Source organism: Lycorma delicatula, chromosome 2, assembly GCF_047948215.1.
Source record: "Lycorma delicatula isolate Av1 chromosome 2, ASM4794821v1, whole genome shotgun sequence".
Classification (NCBI taxonomy): Eukaryota; Metazoa; Arthropoda; class Insecta; order Hemiptera; family Fulgoridae; genus Lycorma; species Lycorma delicatula.
Genome location: NC_134456.1, coordinates 35,918,925 through 35,938,161, shown reverse-complemented (window position 1 = coordinate 35,938,161; position 19,237 = coordinate 35,918,925). Strand labels below are relative to the sequence as shown.

Genomic DNA, 19,237 nt, shown 5'->3' with positions numbered 1-19,237 from the left:
GTCAAATTTCAATCTATTTTCATCTTATACATCATAAAAATGCAATAATATTTCAAAGTAGATTGAGGTTTATGTATGCACAAGATAATGCAACAGAAGGAGACTAATTACATTTGTTTATGTTTTACACAATGTAAATTATTTTTTCTTTACTGTCAGCATCCAGTCTTCTTTGTTGTGCTCATTATTATCTTTTTACAGTAGCTTTTCATCAAAAGCACAAATTCTAAATTCACTATAATAATTCATTTGCCTTGTCAAATATTACATAAGAATGGAATTTATAAAATATAGAGAACCTAACAACCAACATCTTAGGTAATGAACTTTTTGTAAAGAAAATACAAAAATTCAGCCTTCAGTTATTCTTCAATGAATAAAGCAAATGATGTTTGTTAACTTCACATTAATTAACTGTGCCAGCTATCATGAAAGCAGCATTAGAATTGGAATTAAATTAAAATTATAAATAACAGTTAGATCTTGAAAGCTTAAAAAACTATAGATACAATATAAAACTAAAATTGTTAAAGTAAAATACTTAATAATATTCTGCAATTTCAACAGATCACGTAGTGTGATCACACATTTTACAATAAATTTGATAGTTTACAATAAATAAAAGAAATACAAAATATAAAATAAAAATGGACTCTTAAGTTAATAATAAAAAAACTTATCTTAAAAAACTTTGTTAGTATTTAAAGAAAAATGGTTTCTAGTTAACAGAAATAATATTTCTATTATAATTATTTTATTTTTCTGAAGTAGTGTGAGCGGACAAAATAGAGTAAACTCTATTTAAAGCAACACATTTAAACAACTACATATGAATATTGCTGAGTTGAGGCAGTGTATACAACTCACCAATTTACTACAGAAAGGGGTACATTAATTTGTTCTTTTTCACTATCTGTTTCAGTTGTTTTATGGCCGTGATTCATGTAATGCACCTGAGGTTCAAGAGTATCAGTCAGAGCTTCTTTCTCTGTAATGATATTCACAAAAAAAGCTAGTACTGCGGTGAACAGAACGCGGTGTTGCTTGTATGACTAAATACCATGTACATTTTGGATTGGATTTAACATACAATATGCAACTGTATATCTGACTCGGTAAAGAGGCAAAGAAAACTACTTTATTACTCACTTTTCCTAGTAAGCCTGGAATGGGTTATTTATTATTATTAAAAATGGTTATGTCATTTTTGGAAGTATCTTATATCTTACATCAGGCCCCCTAAAATTGATATGTTTATGACGCACACAGCATGTCAAACCAATCTGAATGCAGGTGACATTTCTACTATTACAACTTTCACTTCGTTCATGGAATGATTTTTACCTAAAACCATTGTAAATAAGAAACGTTTTTTTGTTCTATCTTAAAACCATCTAGAAATTAGTATTTTAACCATTACACCTGCTAACCAGCTTCCATTGGCTTTGTCAGCTAGTTAACATTTCAATTCCCATTAATTTTTTACTGCACCCTCTTTGTGAAAATGTAGACCAACTTCAGCCAATTTTTTGATTGACTGAAATGGAAATTTCCAGAGATCAAATCACTAAACATTATTTTTATGTAATCGATCTATTTTTTTAAGAAATCTAAAAACGAAATAAACATGAAATTTTTTTACTTATAACCAAATTTTTCAAGATAATATAATGCCAAAAACTGTTTTATAATCTTTAAATTCAATGTAATTTTACAAACAGGAAATTCAATCAAAAACAATCTTATAACATATCCTTTTCTAACTTTTTTCATCTTGGATCAAAGTAGTCAGACAAAACTTTATTCATTCATTTATTATTGTTTGGCCAGTCATAGATCTTTAGAAAATTGTGACTTTTCATTAACTTGATCCAGATTCCATGCACAGCAGAGATGTTGCTGTTTTTCATCCCATTATTTCAAAAGTAAGTTACTGTGTTGTGTATCATTCTGTAGCAATGAATAAAAAATATCTTTATCATGTAAATTTACAAAAGAGACAATGATCACACAAGTAGGAATGCTGGTGATTCAAGAAGAATTTTTGTTTTGTTAGACAGACATACATTCTAAAAACAGATAATTTTATAAAGAGAAACTTATTCAGTAGCAACTATTACAAACACAAACAGGAAAAGTTTTTTTGAGAAATAACTGCATGTAGTTGCTGTATTTTAATCATATTCAACCAAATAACACATTTATGATAAATCAAATGAAGTATAAATAATTATGTACAGTTATATAATTAATTTTTTTACAGGTCTTAGTCACTTTTTTCTTGGTTTGAAATTCATTGAACAATTTTTAGGTTAATAATATAAATGTACAGTAGATGAAGTAAGCAAAGAAAGGAATCAGTCAATTTAATATGAAATCATAATAATTGGAGAAAGTGATATTAGAATAATAATGTATGTGCATTTAAAATCTCAGATGTACCTTGTTATATAATCACTGTATTTTAATGTAACCATTAAGGTAATTATTGTCATAAATGAAAGATGAAATTCTTCATTTTTATACGGTACTGAATAGTTACAGGGTAATAACATACAGCATATTTAAAGTATTTTCACAAGAAAATTAGTCAAAAAATTTAGGGTAAACAGCTTCCAGCTGTTATGTTTTGAGTAAAACTTTACTCAAAAAGTTCTCCATAATCAGAAAGTCTCTTTTGTTTTTCTGTATTTTTTTCCTATTTTTATCAAGATATTGGTTTTTTTGCCTTGACATTTTTTGAAAATGACTGTTTCACACGGGCAACATTTTTTTTGTTACTTGTAGATTATCAAATCTTTAAATTAAAATGAAATTAAAAAATATAAAATAACATCTTCTTTCTAACTACTGTTTATTCTTAAGAGCAAAAGCTAGAAACCAAATTTATAAAAATATTTTATCGAAGGGGAAATGACAACTTATTGTCTATAACTGAGTGGTGTTTAAGCTGTCATTCGCTATAATTTTTCTTCATAAAATAAGTTCCATTTTTAAAGGCCTGTCTTTTGTTGCTTTCAAATCAAATATTTATACTTACACTTTTTATCTGTTTTTTTAAAATACTAATTATTTATACTATTAACATTTATTTCAGCATATTCATTGCAGCTTATAAATAATTTCTTTTATTTCCAGACTAATTTACACAAATGAAGTTCATCAAACATTATTAATTATTATTTAATGATGCTCATTAAAACAATATTAAAGTAAAATATTATTTTATATCTTGCAGTAAATAGCATAATTTAAACTATGAAAGAAAAACACCAGCTGGCCCAATTTATGTCAAGCTCTTGTTTTTAATGCACTACTTCTAATGAAATAAGCAGACATAAACAGCCACTGGAACATCCCCATCTGGCATATAAATTCGCCTATACTATTAAGATGATATCGTATCCAATCTCAAAGTTCATTCTCCAATGGTAACAACAGCTCTTGAACTCATATGATACAGTCACCCATCCATCAAACCAAAACCTGTAATTTTATATCTGGTGGATTGGGATATGACTATTTTGAAGACAACATACTTTAAAATGATAATTAGAAAATTGTTTGAACTTGAATTTTTTTAATCTTCAATAAAAAAAAAATACAAAAAAAAGAAATTACAGAAATATATTTATACATATAAAAAATTATTTTTTAAAAAAGCTTTCATTTAACTAATATTAATATTAACGTTAATAAAAAAGGGAAACAAATTAGAAAAACCCTCTAAAAAGTAAAAAATAAGAATTAAATCAAATTGAGAATTTTAAACACAAAAATTAATATATTAACAAATATAAAAATGCACTGAAAAGTAAAAAAATAAATTATATAAATATCTAATAAATAAATGTAATAATTATTAAATTTTAAAATTAAAAGTAATGAAGATATTTAGTTAAATAAAAGTGTGGCGCAGTTTTTATAACAATCTTTTTGAATAAGTATTTATAAACATTTGCTGTATTTTTATTTATTTAATTAAATATTTTCATTACTTTTAATTTTAAAATTTAATAATTATTACATTTATTTATTTTTTATTTATTAGATATTTATATAATTTAATTTTTACTTTTCAGTGCATTTTTATTTTTGTTAATATATTATATTTTTTTGTTTAAAATTCTCAATTTGATTTAATTCTTATTTTTTACTTTTTTGAGGGTTTTTTTCTAATTTATTTCCTTTTTTTATTAATGTTAATATTAATATTAGTTAAATAAAAGCTTTTTGAAAAATAATTTTTTATATGTAATCAAAAATATTTTTGTAATTGTTTTTGTTTTTTTTTTTATTTTTTACTTTTTAGTCTTAATGAACAATAAACGTTTTACATCAAAAAAAAATATTCTTAATAATATTTATATCTGAATATTATTGTTTGTTCAAGTTTGTTTGTTTATTAAGACTAAAAAGTAAAAATATTTATTTTTACGCATTGATGTTACATACATGTACCAAATTTCAATCATTTTAATACGTTGGTTCATGAGAAATGAAAATTTTCAACTAAATGCATGAATTTAACATAGGGGTAGTGTGTGGAGGCGTGGGGGTGGGTCATATCAAATTCCGACACCGTAGTGCTGTATTGTCATTAAAGTTACATATGTGTACCAAATTTCATTGATTTTCATACGATAGATCAAAAGATATAGCAGTTGCAAGATTTGATTATAATTAAAGCAAGTTAAACAAAAGCTTATAAAAACTGTTTTCTTGTTTTTACTTAACTCTGTTGATCTACAGATCAAAATGACTTATTAAATATAGTTACTGTTTTTTTGTATTTTTTTACTATCTATAAAATATTTCAGAATCAAGCAACAGAGACAATGATGAGAGTACTACATAAAGACATGTTGTAAATTTGATCAAAATTTGTTGGTCAGTTATTGTCAAATAGGAAAAGGAAATTTTGAGCAAATAAGTCACAATAAAGGAAGAACAGAATTAGTGGTATTAACTTATTTTGGAAGAATGTCCAAAAAATTGTGTTCGATGGGAGTACTTAGGATATTATTTTTCTATAAACTTGATAGGATAGAGTCCAATAAAGAAAAAGAAAAAAAGATATAAAAAAAACACTGTTAACTCAAATTAACTACAAGTAATTAAAAAATATAAATAATCATAAAAATAGCAGAAAATAATCATTAATAATACTAACAACAAAATTTAAAATATGACAACCTTAAATATACTGAATCGCAATAAAAATGTTTAAAGATTCTCTACATCAAAGATTGACTCAAAGAAACTGTTGTGAGTAGAAAATATTTCTTGTATTACTATTTTTGCATGAACATGAATTACACTGTTCTTGTAATTCATGAAAAAATTTAGATTATATTTTGTAATTATAGAAGTCTTTGATGCTCAGGTTAGAAGATGGCCAAAAAAAGAAGTGACAGCAGATAACCCATTCAGGATTATCCACTATCACTCCTCTTTTTGGATATACTCCAACAGGGTAACAGTCAGATTACTGACAACAAGCAACCTTAATTCGGATCACATATATTAAAGTTTCTATCCCATCTACTACATTTCCAGACTCTACTTTTCCACTCCCATTTATTTTCTTTTTTATCTTCTCAATATTGTCTACAGTCTACTGGATTTATGCTACTCGTATATTCTTGTGTTTCTATGTTGTCTATCATATCTTGCATCTGTTGTTTGAGTGCTGTTAGTTTTACTCATCTGTTAGTTCCAAATTTATTGAGACTCCCCGCACCGTTACAGATGCAATAGAGAACGAATGACCTAATACTGAAAACCTTTTGTGATGTAATATACATTTCTGCAATTCCTGACCTATTAAGTTGTAGATATTTTGAGATTCGGTCTCTTGCTCTGGTGCTGTTACCTCCCCTTCTGTCACTGAAACAGATGATCTGTGAGTGGTCTCCGTGATTAAACTTTGCGAATTGAGGTTCTTTTCTGTATTTTTCTTTACTCATTTTCCTCCAATTGAGGTTTTGGTTGGCGTGGTGTATGATGAATGTGAACCCACAAAGTCGATCAGATCATCTCGTTCAGTTCTTGTTCCTTCATTGTCATCATCCGTTCCAGTGCATTGTTCATGTTGTCATTCAGTGTTATATTCTGTGCTTCCATCTGTTGTGTCAGTTGATCTTGTTCTCTTATTTTTAATTTTAGTTTCTTCCCTATTATCATTTCTTCTCTTTCGCTTAGTTTTTTTTTTGGAGGTATTATTTCTCTGGTCAGTAGAGCGACAGGGTGGTTCTTCTCTGTCATCAGATGTGTTATTAATGGTTTGTATATGAACCTCCATGGTGGAAGAATATTATTCGTCTGTAGCTGAGTTATCAGGTCTATTCTCGATTTTGTTATTGCCAATGTCACCTGCTCCTTCGTTCTTGTTTAGTAGCACCTTATTTCTGCATTCTTGTGTCCCAACTGTACCCAGGTTGCTTTTGGTTTGTAGTTCTATGATCAATATGTTTGACCATATTGTCTTTTGAATAATTTGACTCAATATCAAATAATACAAGAACTAAGCAGATAGCTAGTCCATTCCGGTCCTCAAACAACTAGAAAACTGAATCTAGTTCCTGTAGCGGATCTAGTGCAAACTGATGTGAGTGTGAGTTCATTACCACATTCTTTGTCGTTTAGTTGTTGTTGTGTTATCGGTATCTCGTCCTTTTTCAAAATCAGATGAGTTACATATCTTCTCAGAGCAGTGTATATCGTTGTTTCATATTGGTTGGTTAATGTCAGATATTGTTCTTTTTCTATGCGTTGATCCAGTCATGGTCATGGTTTCATCAGCATTTCTACTTTCTCTATTTTCTGTATTATTATGTGAAATAGACAATTTATATTCTTCAATTTGTCATTCCCTTTCTGTGAGTTCTTCTTGGTATTTTTCAAATATGTCTTGCTCGACTTCGTCATATGAGGCATTGGCTCTAGTATAACGTGTCTTCACTTCTTCTTGTTCGTGTTCCACTAATGGAGTAAAACATCTGATACACTGTTGGTCTCTACTTCCGCAGTATAAACAATTACAGATGTGTTCGCTGTGTTCACATGCGTCATTTAATATGCAGTATATGACCTGTTCATTGATCATACTTGGCATGACTGATGATTTCTTATGTTACAGTTTGCTATTTATATGCTTCTGGACGATTAGAATCAGAAATTAACAGAGTACTTTGTATGAGATGTGTGTACCCCTTGGTGGTTGTGTGATGTCCTGTCCATATTAGCCTCTTAATTTTCAATTTCAGTAATCCAATATGTAATTGCTTGTTGTCAGTAATCCTATATATATATATTCCTGTTTGTTCCTATATATCCTCATCCTTTTTTTTACTGGATTTAGTGTCTATTAGATACAACTGTAGTACAGTTTAAATCCAGTAAAAACTGATTTTATCTGTTTATAAACATATTTGCATAACTGTAAAGTCATCATGTATAATTATGTATTAATTTGGATTAGCCATTTATATTTTTTTATTTTGTGATTATTTACTTTGATCCTTCAAGGCAAATGCTTGGTCCTTTGATTTTTTAACAATGGAATATCATAATTCTATTTGTGGAATGTATAATTATGAACAAATCTGAATAAAATAAATAAAAATACTCAAAATTCACTTTGTAGAAACCTGTAATTGGTTATATTATAAAAATTAAAATTATTTTTCTTTAATCTCAAATTGTCCTCTACAAACTTCTAGTGAATACAGTAAAAAGTGGTATATTGGTATCGTTTTAATCATAATTTTTTCAACATCTGAAGCCACTTTTCATTCAATAAGTCTGGAGTTATAAAAAACAGCATTAGGTCCATTCAGCTCAAACTAACTAGATAATATCAATACTATCAGTAATTTGGTGAATAATTAATATTTCTTTTACAAAAATATTCATTAAGCAATTATAAAAAATCCTGTCAATAATAGGATGAAGAAAATACTATATTTACAGCGTTCTGTATAAATATATTATCAATATTAAGACTGCATAATACATTACAAAAGACAAACTTTCAATCCTTGTATGTAATCGTTATAACTTGTAAAATAGCAATAAATTTGGTTGTAAGCAACTCTTTTCTAATAGTTGGATGTCAAAATTAAATTAATATAAAAAATCTAATCTGGACACCACATGACTTCCTTGTATGCCTATTAAATTACATATACACATTTTCAGGTAGATTTCATAAGAAAGCTACCTATTGTAATGTGTACCATGATTCAACTTCCAGAAAATTTCAACATATCTTCGCATTTCACATCCCTCAGACCCCAAAACCTCAGCTCAAAAGTTTATATTCACTTTCTTGTAGACACGATAACTGCCATAATTTTGCGTCAATCACTTTCAAATTGTTCCCTAAATAATTAAAATAAGAAAATAAGTACCACTCATAAGTGGTACTTATTTTCAATGATATATCATGATAACTTTTCAATGATATATCATAATATACCATTGAAAAGTTCTCAATGAAGGCTTATTACTGCAGTTAAGAAAAAGCCCAAAATCCAACATTTTTGGATTTTGGGCTTTTTTGGACACTTTTGGTCCAGTCGACTGCAATCAAAAGAGGAGGTGCACAAGCAGATGTTACAATAGTTTTAAATCCAAATGGATTGCATAACTCATTTTTGAGTTATGCGAGATACATAAGTACAGACATCACGTCAAAACTAGTCAAAATAGATTCAGGGATGGTCAAAATGGATATTTTCATTTAAATTTGAAAACTGAAATTTTTAGCGATCACAATACTTCCTTTCCTTCAAGGATCACACAATACTTTCCTTCATACAAGGAAGTAAAAATTAAAATTTTGATATAAATTTAAACATATGAATATGTACATTTCTGGAAGAGATGAGCTCATATTCCTCAACAAACTAAATCCCATAACTAAAATTTATCACATGTTACAGAGTAAAATGTATCTCTAAAAACCTAGAATATGTATCATGCAATACTTATAAATTTAATTTGAGGTAGAATTCTAATCTCTCCTAAGTTGAAGTGGACTTTTATAATTGGTGGATTCATAATTTTTGTAAACAAAAAAGTAGTATTCAGATTTCTTACTCTGAGAGAGATTTTCTGTAAAGTAAAACTTTATTTTTTTAATGTGCAGCTATATGCAATTATTTATATTTAAGCAATATAACTGGAAAACAACATAGAAAATCCATGATGTCTAAGTTACACAACATAATTTATGATGAATTACAATCTCTCTAATAATAATGTAATTCAGTTTGTGAAATGTCATACAGATTAAAAAAATAATAGTTTTACATTCCAGGACACATAACTAATTAGTAATAGAAAAATCAAAAAGTTCCAACTTAAATATATTTTTGATAATCTTTTTTTACATGATTAATCACTACATAAGCTCAAAGCTTATGAATGGGAATATAGTATGTAACATGTGAAAAATGCCAGGTATGATTGGTATTCAAAACTAGGATCATGTAAATGAAAGACTAAATTAACACAACACCTTTAAGTTCAGCAATTTTGTTCTACTATTAATTAAAACATTTTTTAAATTCTCTTTCAACTTTCAATTTCTTTTTATTCAACTCATGGTTCCTTATTACCTTATAAAACTATTTTTTTTCAAATTTCTTTAACGATTATTTTCAATAAAATTCTATTCCTAGTGATCCCAAGGCTACAAAGTACAACTGTACATTCATGCCTAAAAACATAAATTAAATTGTAATAAAAAAAATGTTGTCCTTCTTTAATATTATTTCTCAGACCCACTCTTGATGAAATTTTTTTTATGTTTTCTAACAGAAGGTATAAAAGAACCACTTTGACTTTATTTGGTATTTTCTCATCAATTGATATTGTTAAAAATCTTATATACAAGTATATTATCAAATTCTAAATTAATAAAATTATTATAGTAATTTTAATAACACCCTAAAGTATCCTAAATAAATTCAAAAGTTTGTGGATCAGTCTTGTTGTTTGTTTGCAACAGCATCACGTGAGATCCAATCAACAGATTTCTTTCAAATCTTCAGGATACATTTAAGTTATTCTAGGGAAGGTTTTAAGCCATAAGTAAAAGGCTAAGCCCCTTCGAGATTAAGGCATTAAAGAAATTCATTGAAGAAACTAAAATTAATCCTAAAATGACTAATTCTTTTCTCTTTAATGAAAATATATATATATATATATATATATATATATATATATATGTATTATATTATTGATTTTAAAAGATTCATATTATTCCTCTGTACTGTTAAGAATTATACTTAAATTCCATTAAATAAACCACCTAGTACAGAATATTGACATATCTAACATTAATTTTACATGAAATTACTTTCTGCAGGAGCCCAGATCCAAAGACATGATTGAAAATCAGTTATTATTTCCACAGGATCCCGCAAGAGTAATTTCATGAAAAATTAATGTAAGATATGTCTTATCTGAATAAATTTTACTAGGTGGTTTATTTAATATAATTTTTATATATATATATTAAAATTTGATTAAATAAACCCATATTAATGAAGGTATCTTAAATATACCTTCAGGTATATTCAGGTATATATATATATGTATTATATATACCTGAAGGATGATCTATATAATTATGTAATGTTCTAAATAAATTCTTCATCTTACATATAAAAAATTTGCCTGAAGCCTCCTTCTTGGTAATTAATTATTTAAGATGGGAGCTAAATTAATTTTAATTTCAATCAATTTTAACCCACACAATTCATATAATCATGTTCCCTGAATATTCACTGGGGTGATGAGGAGGTACTAGAGTACACCAGCTGGATAAAGCAAAGTACAACAATTACTTTAATATAATGTCAATATATTCAAATCAGTTATTTTAATAACAGTAGTAGCTGAATTTATAATGAACATGCTAAATTACAACTATAATCTAAATTAAATACGTCTACTTTTATTTAGCGTTAAAAACTATCATGGTAATCAGTGCCAAATGATTATCTACAAATAGCACACCTACAATAGGATCAGATGTCTAGCCATATTCCTTGTTTATTAAGTCAATGTTCCTGAAGTTTGTAAATGCCTGAGGTATTAAATGTATGTGTATGTTTACATAATGTGTCTTTTATTAGAATCCAATAACAGAACAGTTTCTGGAGACGGTGTCCATCATTGGATTTCTGTATACAGACCTCTGACCTCCACTTGAAAAATTCACAAGAGAACTAATTACCAGTGCAATATTTAATTCAAGTGGAAGGCATTTTATATCAAGAGGAGTAGAATCAGAAAAAATAATTTTCTAGAGAATATGAGATTTGGGAATATGTATTTTTCCATTGCTTTTAACTAAAATTCAAAATCCGACATATAGTAATTCTAAAGTAGAATAAGTATTTGTTAACAAGTTACATCATCAATCAATAAATTAATAAATTGGTTCCTTTAATCAAAAGGGTTGTGCCCTTTTTTTTAGGAATCGCTATCTAGTTTGACCTCTACACTGATATACATACCAGATTGAGTGACTGTTCTGTCTAATATGGCAGTATCACCAGTAAAGCTGCGTCTACTTTTAATAATTGTAAGCTCATTTAAAAATATGATATCATGATCCATACATGTCTACTAATAGTATTTTAAATATTTGTTCTCCTAGCTTCTGATTTCTTCACTTGGTTATCCTAATTTATAAAAAGCTGAACTTCTTTTCTTCTTGCAGTATATCATAATTTCAGAGCATTGTAAAATAGTATTTCTGTTAATTATTTTAACTAAACAAAGTCTGATTTGGAACTAATAAATATTTTCAATTCAATTATTATTTCATTAATATTATAATATATTCATCTAATTGAATTTAGTTACATATAAGCTAAGTAACCATAGCAAATAAATATAGAACGTTTGATTTCATACTACAAATGAGGTTGTGGCTAATTGTGGCTTCTTACATCAAAGATATACTGTAGGTTAAAGATAGATGTTATTCATGAGGTAACCTTCAACAGTGACATCTGCAGTCATAATTGCAAGTGGGCATTTATGTTATTTCTTATATACATCTGAAATTACTTTGTAATACAGAAGGAAATGTAAAAAATTATCAAATTCGCTAACAGAAAAGTTCGTTTTAAGAAAAAGATATGTAAATAAACATTTACATTAAATTCTTTGTAATTCCAACTTTGGAAACAAAGTTGGAATTTCTATTCCAACTTTAGTCATAATACATCCTACATAAATAACAATTGTTTATACAAAAATTTAAGTTACATCTAAGATAAAATATTCATTAAAATTTCTAAATAACATTAAAGTACTGTGAACTGTTTTTAAATATGTACTGAAGAATTAGATTCTGTTAAGTTTGACTAGATATAAAAGTTTCAATAATTATTTAAAAAGTACACATAACCATTTAAGAAATATTAAAAATCGTACAATAACACTGAGATTTAAGAAAATCTGTAAATACAAATAAATATGGACAAAAAAAACATTTACAAAATAATCAGTAAATTTTACACAAATTAAAAGAACTTTAACTTTTAATTAAAAGAACTTATTATTTTAATGTTCATATCCTTCACATGGATGTTGTTAATGTCCATAGGTGGAAAATTATCTTAACTAGTTAAAAGTAAAATGAAATTTCAAAAACCATTGAATTTTAATTAATATAGTATCTAAATTATACAGTTCTTTTGAAATATTCATAATCTATTAATTTAATTAAAATTAGTTTAATATATTTATTTATAACAGGTAATTGACATTGTACACTGATATTACCTTTTTTTAATAAAAAAAAAAGATACTAATCCTAAGGTTAAAATTGTTAACTTTTTATCAAAAGCAGTCAGTGGATTTATATCCCATTGTTCTTATTTCTGAAACAAAAGAAAAAATTAATTATCACAAAAAAAATAGGGTAACATCTCTTTGCTTTTATTCAAGAGATTTAAGTAAAACACTATTTATTAAATTCAAATTTAATCAGCATAATGCTGATTTCAGTGGTTGTTAAGTTGCAATAATGGAAACGGCAAATAAATTACAAAGATAAAAATCTAAATACCCATATTTGTATGATCACCACCATTACTGTCTATAATTAAAATTTGAAGGGGTATAAATAATTACATGCATATTTATTTATATGAGTGTCCCAAAAAAATGTATACACTGTTTAACAGGTCATAACTTTCTGATTTTTCCTTCTTTTCAGGGTGTAATTAATTGCATATTAGTGGGCCGTGATTAACTTTCAAGAAAATTTATTTTAAAATGCTATTGGAAGTTCAAAAATGTAGCAGAGTACAAAGATAATATCGCAGGGAGTTTCAGGAAGATCCATCTACGCGACTTCAGGTAAAAGATAAGTTTGAAACGAATGGAACTGTTCAGGATGTTCATAGACAATGTTCCAGAAGATCAAGAACATCAATGAGTTTCATCAGCCAAGAAAGAAAGTTATTGCAAAACATCCAAAAAATGTGTAAGACAATCAAGTTGTGAGATTGGCACTTGCAAATCAAGTGTCCATTGCATTTTAAGATGTTGTAAATGGAAAAGTTACATTCCAACAATGGTACATGCTATCAATGAAGATGATCTGGACTGAAGAAAACAATTTTGCAAATGGTACTTGGAAAACTGTGAACAGGATGCACAGTTTTCGGGGAGGATTGTTTGGAGGGATGAAGATACATTCAAATTAAATCGCACAATTAATTGACATAATTGCACTAATTGGGAAACTGCAAATCCACATGTTATGCAGAAACAGCACGTAAATTTACCAGGAGTTTCAGTGTGGTGGGGTGTGACATTTCTAGCAAAGGATTAATTGGACCATTCTTTTTTGACAGTACATGACTGGTGCCAATTACTTGAATTTACTGCAAGAATCTGTTTTACCACGCATCCAGGAGGACTTTGGTGAAGATGGCAAATTATATTTCCAACAGGACGAAGCACCTTCGCATTATCACTGTGATGTAAGAGCATATCTTGATGAGAATCTTCCAAACAGATTGCTTGGACAAAGAGGTCCCATAGAATACCTTGCCCATTCCCCAGACCTGATGCCACTGGACTTTTTCTTGTAGGCATACCTTAAAGATAAAGTCTAAGCCAGAAAATTGATGACACTGGAAGAATTAAAAGTCGCAATTGAGCAACAATATGCACAACACCAAATGAAATGGCTTTTGAAGTTTGTGAATCAATAGTCCACTGTTATCAGTAGTGTAATTACCAGAAAAGTAATAATTTTGAACATCTGTGGTAGGAGGAAAAATTATACATTTTATGTAGATTCTTTTTCGGACTAAATATTAATTGTATGTGAATAAAAACTGAACTTATAATCATTCAAACTGTGTATTTATTTCTATGGGACACCCTATATTATTTATGCTATTATATGAAGAGGAAGAGGATTTTTGTTTGTTCAAGATAAACAAAAAATTACTGTATCAGTTTCAACTAGATTTTTACCCATGTTTCTTGGCATAATTGTGAAGGTTTTATGAAATATATTGAGGTATATTTCATCTCAAAGAATCGAAAAAAAAATATATGCATATATAATTTTTTTTATTTATTTATATATAAATATAAAAAATCAGTAATATATATATATATATATATATATATATATATATAAATAAATATTTATGTAAGTACTATTTTGTACTTACATAAATGATACACTCATTATTTTTCAACATAATCCCCTCCTACTTCTATGTGCTTAGTCCATCTTTTAACGAGCTTTGGAATTTCATCCTGAAAAAAAGTTTTCAGACTGGTGTGCAGAAAATGTTTCTCTACTTCTATGGCCTCTTCATCAAGATGATTATGATTCCCTTGCAACTCTTCTTTTAATGGGCCAAAAAGATGAAAACTGCTTGGAGACAGGTCAGGACTGTATGGAGGGTGGTCCAGCAACTCAAAACTGAGATCTTGAAGGCAAGGGACTTTTTTTTTGCCATATGAGGTTGAGCATTATCCTGAAACGAAATCATACCTTTAGAAAGTTTACCACGCCCTTTTGGATTTGATTTTTTGCTTCAGTAAACGCAGTAGCTCACAATAATTGTCACTGTTTACTGATTGACCTTTAGGTGTGAAGTAAACCAAAAGTGAACCTTCCATATCCCAGAATACTATCATCACCTTTCCTGGAGACATCTGAGTTTTCAACTTTTTTGCTGTGGAAAATGAAGGATGTTTCCCCACTAAACTTTGTTGCTTACTCTTGGGTTCATAGCAATGGACCTATGTCTCATCAATGATTATTATTTTCTTAAAAAATGAGTCTCATTCATCTTCATAACATTTCAAAAGCTTCTGGAAAATTTTCAAACTATTCCCTTTGTGGATGCCGGTCAACTGACATGGAACCCAGCGAGCACAGACTTTTCGAAAGTTTGAAGAATCATGGATGATTGAAAATGCTGAGCCATGACTTATATTCAACTCACTTGCAATGTCATCAATTGCAATTCGTCGATTACCGAGAATCATTTGTTTAACCGCTTCAATATTGCCGTTAGTCTTTGAAATGGAAGGCCTACCTTGCCACTATTCATCAAAGAGAGAAATCCACTTTTAAAGTGATCAATCCATTTGTAAATCTTCCTTCCATTCAAACAACTCTGTCCATTTTGCCGCTGCATTCAACAAATAATCTCTGCTGGTTTCACCCATTCTGAACTGAGGAAATGTATCACTGCTTGCATTTCTTAGGTTATGAGTTATAACAGATCAATCATTGCTACATGTGATTGGAAGGAAATCAAAATTTCTCTTTACTTTTTGACTTGCCCTCGTATAACTATATATAGAAGTAGAGATTTGCTGGTTGAAGCACAAACTTTAATGAATTGAGTTAATGAACTGTGAATTGTGATTCTCTATCACTGTGTGAGCTGGGTTTGACTGAATTATTCGAATCAATCAAATGAATAATATTACAAAAAAGAAAATTAAATTTCTGTTAAATAAAATAAAATGATATTAAGTAAGTTTAAAAAATTTCTGTTTAACAATAATAGGCTTCTGTACAATAATAAAACACCTTGTGGAAGGCTAAAACAATTATCACCATCAGCTGATAACAGAGTGCCCCTGGGGCAGAGTTTTGGGAGGTGCAATGGAGTACTCTTATAATATCTCTGCAAACAACTGTCCAGTTTTCAAAATTCAAACAAGATATTTGTTAGTAGGTTGAAGGTTAACTTTTCCATGCATCAGGTACACTCTCAATCTAACATACCACGGTTATTCAGAAATGTATATATATATATATATATTTGATTTAATATATTATATTTTTATAATCAAAAACCAACTCGAACAACCCAAGTACAGAATTACAGAGTAAATGAAATGACACCTTATTTTTTTTATTACAAAAACATTTTCACAGGATCTAGCATCATCAGTTGTATATAAGATACATTTATATAGAATTACATTTTAAACATAAAAAATTTTAAATTAAAATTAAAAGATTAAAATATTAAAATTACAACCATATATACAAAAACATAAAGTCAATTAAATAAAATAATTACGTATATATAAATATGACATCATAATTCAAAAATTTTTAATTAAAGTTAAATTTAAAAATAAAATAAATAGAAAATTTATACTATCTAACCTGTGTAAATTACTCAGAGTCATGGAACATTGGCTGGCCAATATTACATGGTATAAATTTTCTATTTATTTTAAATTTAATTATGATGTCATATTTATATATATGTAGTTATTTTATTTAATTGACGTCATATGTTTTTGTATATATGATTGTAATTTTAATCCTTTAATTTTAATTTAAAAATTTGTATGTTTGATATGTAATTTTATACAGATATATCTTATATACAACTGATGATGCCAGATCCGCACAAAAGTGCTTCTGGAATAAAAATAAAAAAATAAGATAAGTGTCATTTCATTAACTTTGTAATTCTGTACTTGAGTTGTTCAGTTGGTTTTTGATTATAAAAATACAATATATTGATATAGAGGAATATGGGTCTTATAAGTATTGACTTTATAAAACTAAAAAAATATATACATATATAAAGTTTGTCTGTTTGTTTGTTATCACATCACGTGAGAAGCAACTGACAGATTACTTTAAAATTTGCAGGATACATTTTTGATATCCCAGGGAAGGTTTTAAACTATCAACCAAGGCATTATTAATAATATTATTATTAACAGCATATAACTATCAAACAGTTATATGCCCTAATGTATGTACCTTCTTATCATGTCAATCTAAATTCTTCTCTCCTCCCATCTAAACTTTTATACTCTGATAACTCTCATTTCATTTTATAGATCATCTATAATCTTTACTTTTTTCCAGCCTCTTTTTATTGCATCACACTGATATTTCTGATACTTTTTAACCAATCCTTTTTCAGTAATGATATGTCCCAACCAGTTAGCTTTGCAATTCTGAATAGTTCAAAATAAGTTTCTTCTTCTACTGCATTTTTGATCATATCTTCAATATTCATATTTAAACAATGTCTGTGAAAAGCTGCACCTTTAATTCTCTTAACTAATCACTCAGTTTGAGCACTCTTTATAGCCAGCCGCATTCTGATTCAGATACAATTCATTAATTAATCCTCAACCTGTCCAATATATCTTATTGTCTATATGTCTTAATATATCCATTAGTTCATTCTCTTACAAATTTAATGCTTTGTTCACATCTATAAAACATCCACTACATTTACCTCTTCAACACTATACCTCTAACCAACTATTATTACTTGCCCAGTAACATCCCTCGTTTCTCTTCCTTCCCTGAGTGTTATTGTTTCTAATTTAAACATTACCAGAGCAAATTATCTGCATTTTGATAATAAACTTTTGGGGTTTTCTATTTGTTTAATTAGCAAAAACTCATTTTCATCTGAATTGAATAGAATTAAAATTTTACCTAAAATTGGGAGTTTCTGGAATTGTAAATAGCTCTCAATATTTATTTTTATGAACCAGAAAATATTTACTTTTAATAAAAATTTGTTATTGTTGAGTGTTGTAATTGTATGATTTAAGACTTATGTGTTGTAAGTCTTAAGTCACGGAAACAGAATAACCATTTACAGAAATAAACAGTATTCCATGTCAAGCTTTTAATGAAGAGAGTTATTATCAGAAATTTTTAAAAATACATGTGACTATATTATCCTCATAAAAAAAGTCTTAAGTAATCTTATTAAAACATAAACTGTTATTTTTACCTGTGAAGTCATCTTCTTTATTAAGCACTATTTGGTTCCAATTCATTATGTCTTTAATTTCGATCGATCCACCAAGACTAACAGGTAGAATACACCTGTCCAAATGTTGTTCAATAGTCTTAAGGTCCCCTCTGTGCCATTTTAACTACAAAAAAAATTCAGTAATTTTAATTAAATTGTTCATCAAAACTTCCCTCCTTTTAGTAATTTACACATAACCCTTTAAATAATTTCAATTAATTTAAAAATTACTTAAGTATTCTTAATAATCGTAATTAATGAGTATAAGTACTTATAGATGTTTACATAAGTATTTGTAAACTTAGTTTACTTGTTAAATTACATTAATTTTGTAGAAGCTGTTGGTTGCATGTACTCCAGATTTTATTAAAATAACATAATCTGTCCTTAAGATACAAACTTTGAAAAAACACAAAATGGCAAACAGAGAGAAAATGAAGTGAAAGAGGGCATTTGTCTATTTGAACTTTTTTATTATTTTGATGTCCTGTATCAGTCCCTTAAATTTAACCAAGACCTTCACAAGCATTCTGTATATGTAAGGTCGCTGGCAAATTAACATGGGGTAACTCCTGAACTGGTATAACCATTCTAAAGACAACAAGCATTAACGTTCAATTTCTCTGTAAACCAGGCTTACTATAGAAAATGAGAAGTGAAATAGTTTCTTACTTCACCTCTTCAGGGAGCCAAAAAGGGATTTTCTATTTCTTTCTTTGATTATATTTTCTCCACTGAGCCAAATATACTATTGCACAGAGGCATGCTAAATTTACTGAAATTTGTACGTTCAGCCATACAAGCAACACCTTTACAACATATGAACTAGCTGTGTACTGAACATCATTACTCTCAGAGAAATCAACTCTGATTAGTGTCTATTGTACCTCAGGTGCTGTACATGTCTTACA

At 28.1% G+C, this 19,237-nt stretch overlaps 1 protein-coding gene across 1 annotated transcript in view; it reads right to left on the bottom strand.

The window, feature by feature from the left end:
- Positions 1 to 12,438: 12,438 nt before the first annotated feature.
- LOC142320153 (clavesin-2-like) overlaps positions 12,439 to 19,237 on the bottom strand; it is a 30,571-nt gene continuing 23,772 nt past the window's right edge. Inside the window, exons 6-7 of the mRNA XM_075357834.1 lie at positions 18,306 to 18,450; positions 12,439 to 12,911 (exon numbers count right to left, since the gene is read on the bottom strand). Coding sequence (XP_075213949.1) covers positions 12,871 to 12,911; positions 18,306 to 18,450 — 186 coding nt within the window. The 3' untranslated portion in view covers positions 12,439 to 12,870. The remainder of the gene's footprint in view (positions 12,912 to 18,305; positions 18,451 to 19,237) is intronic.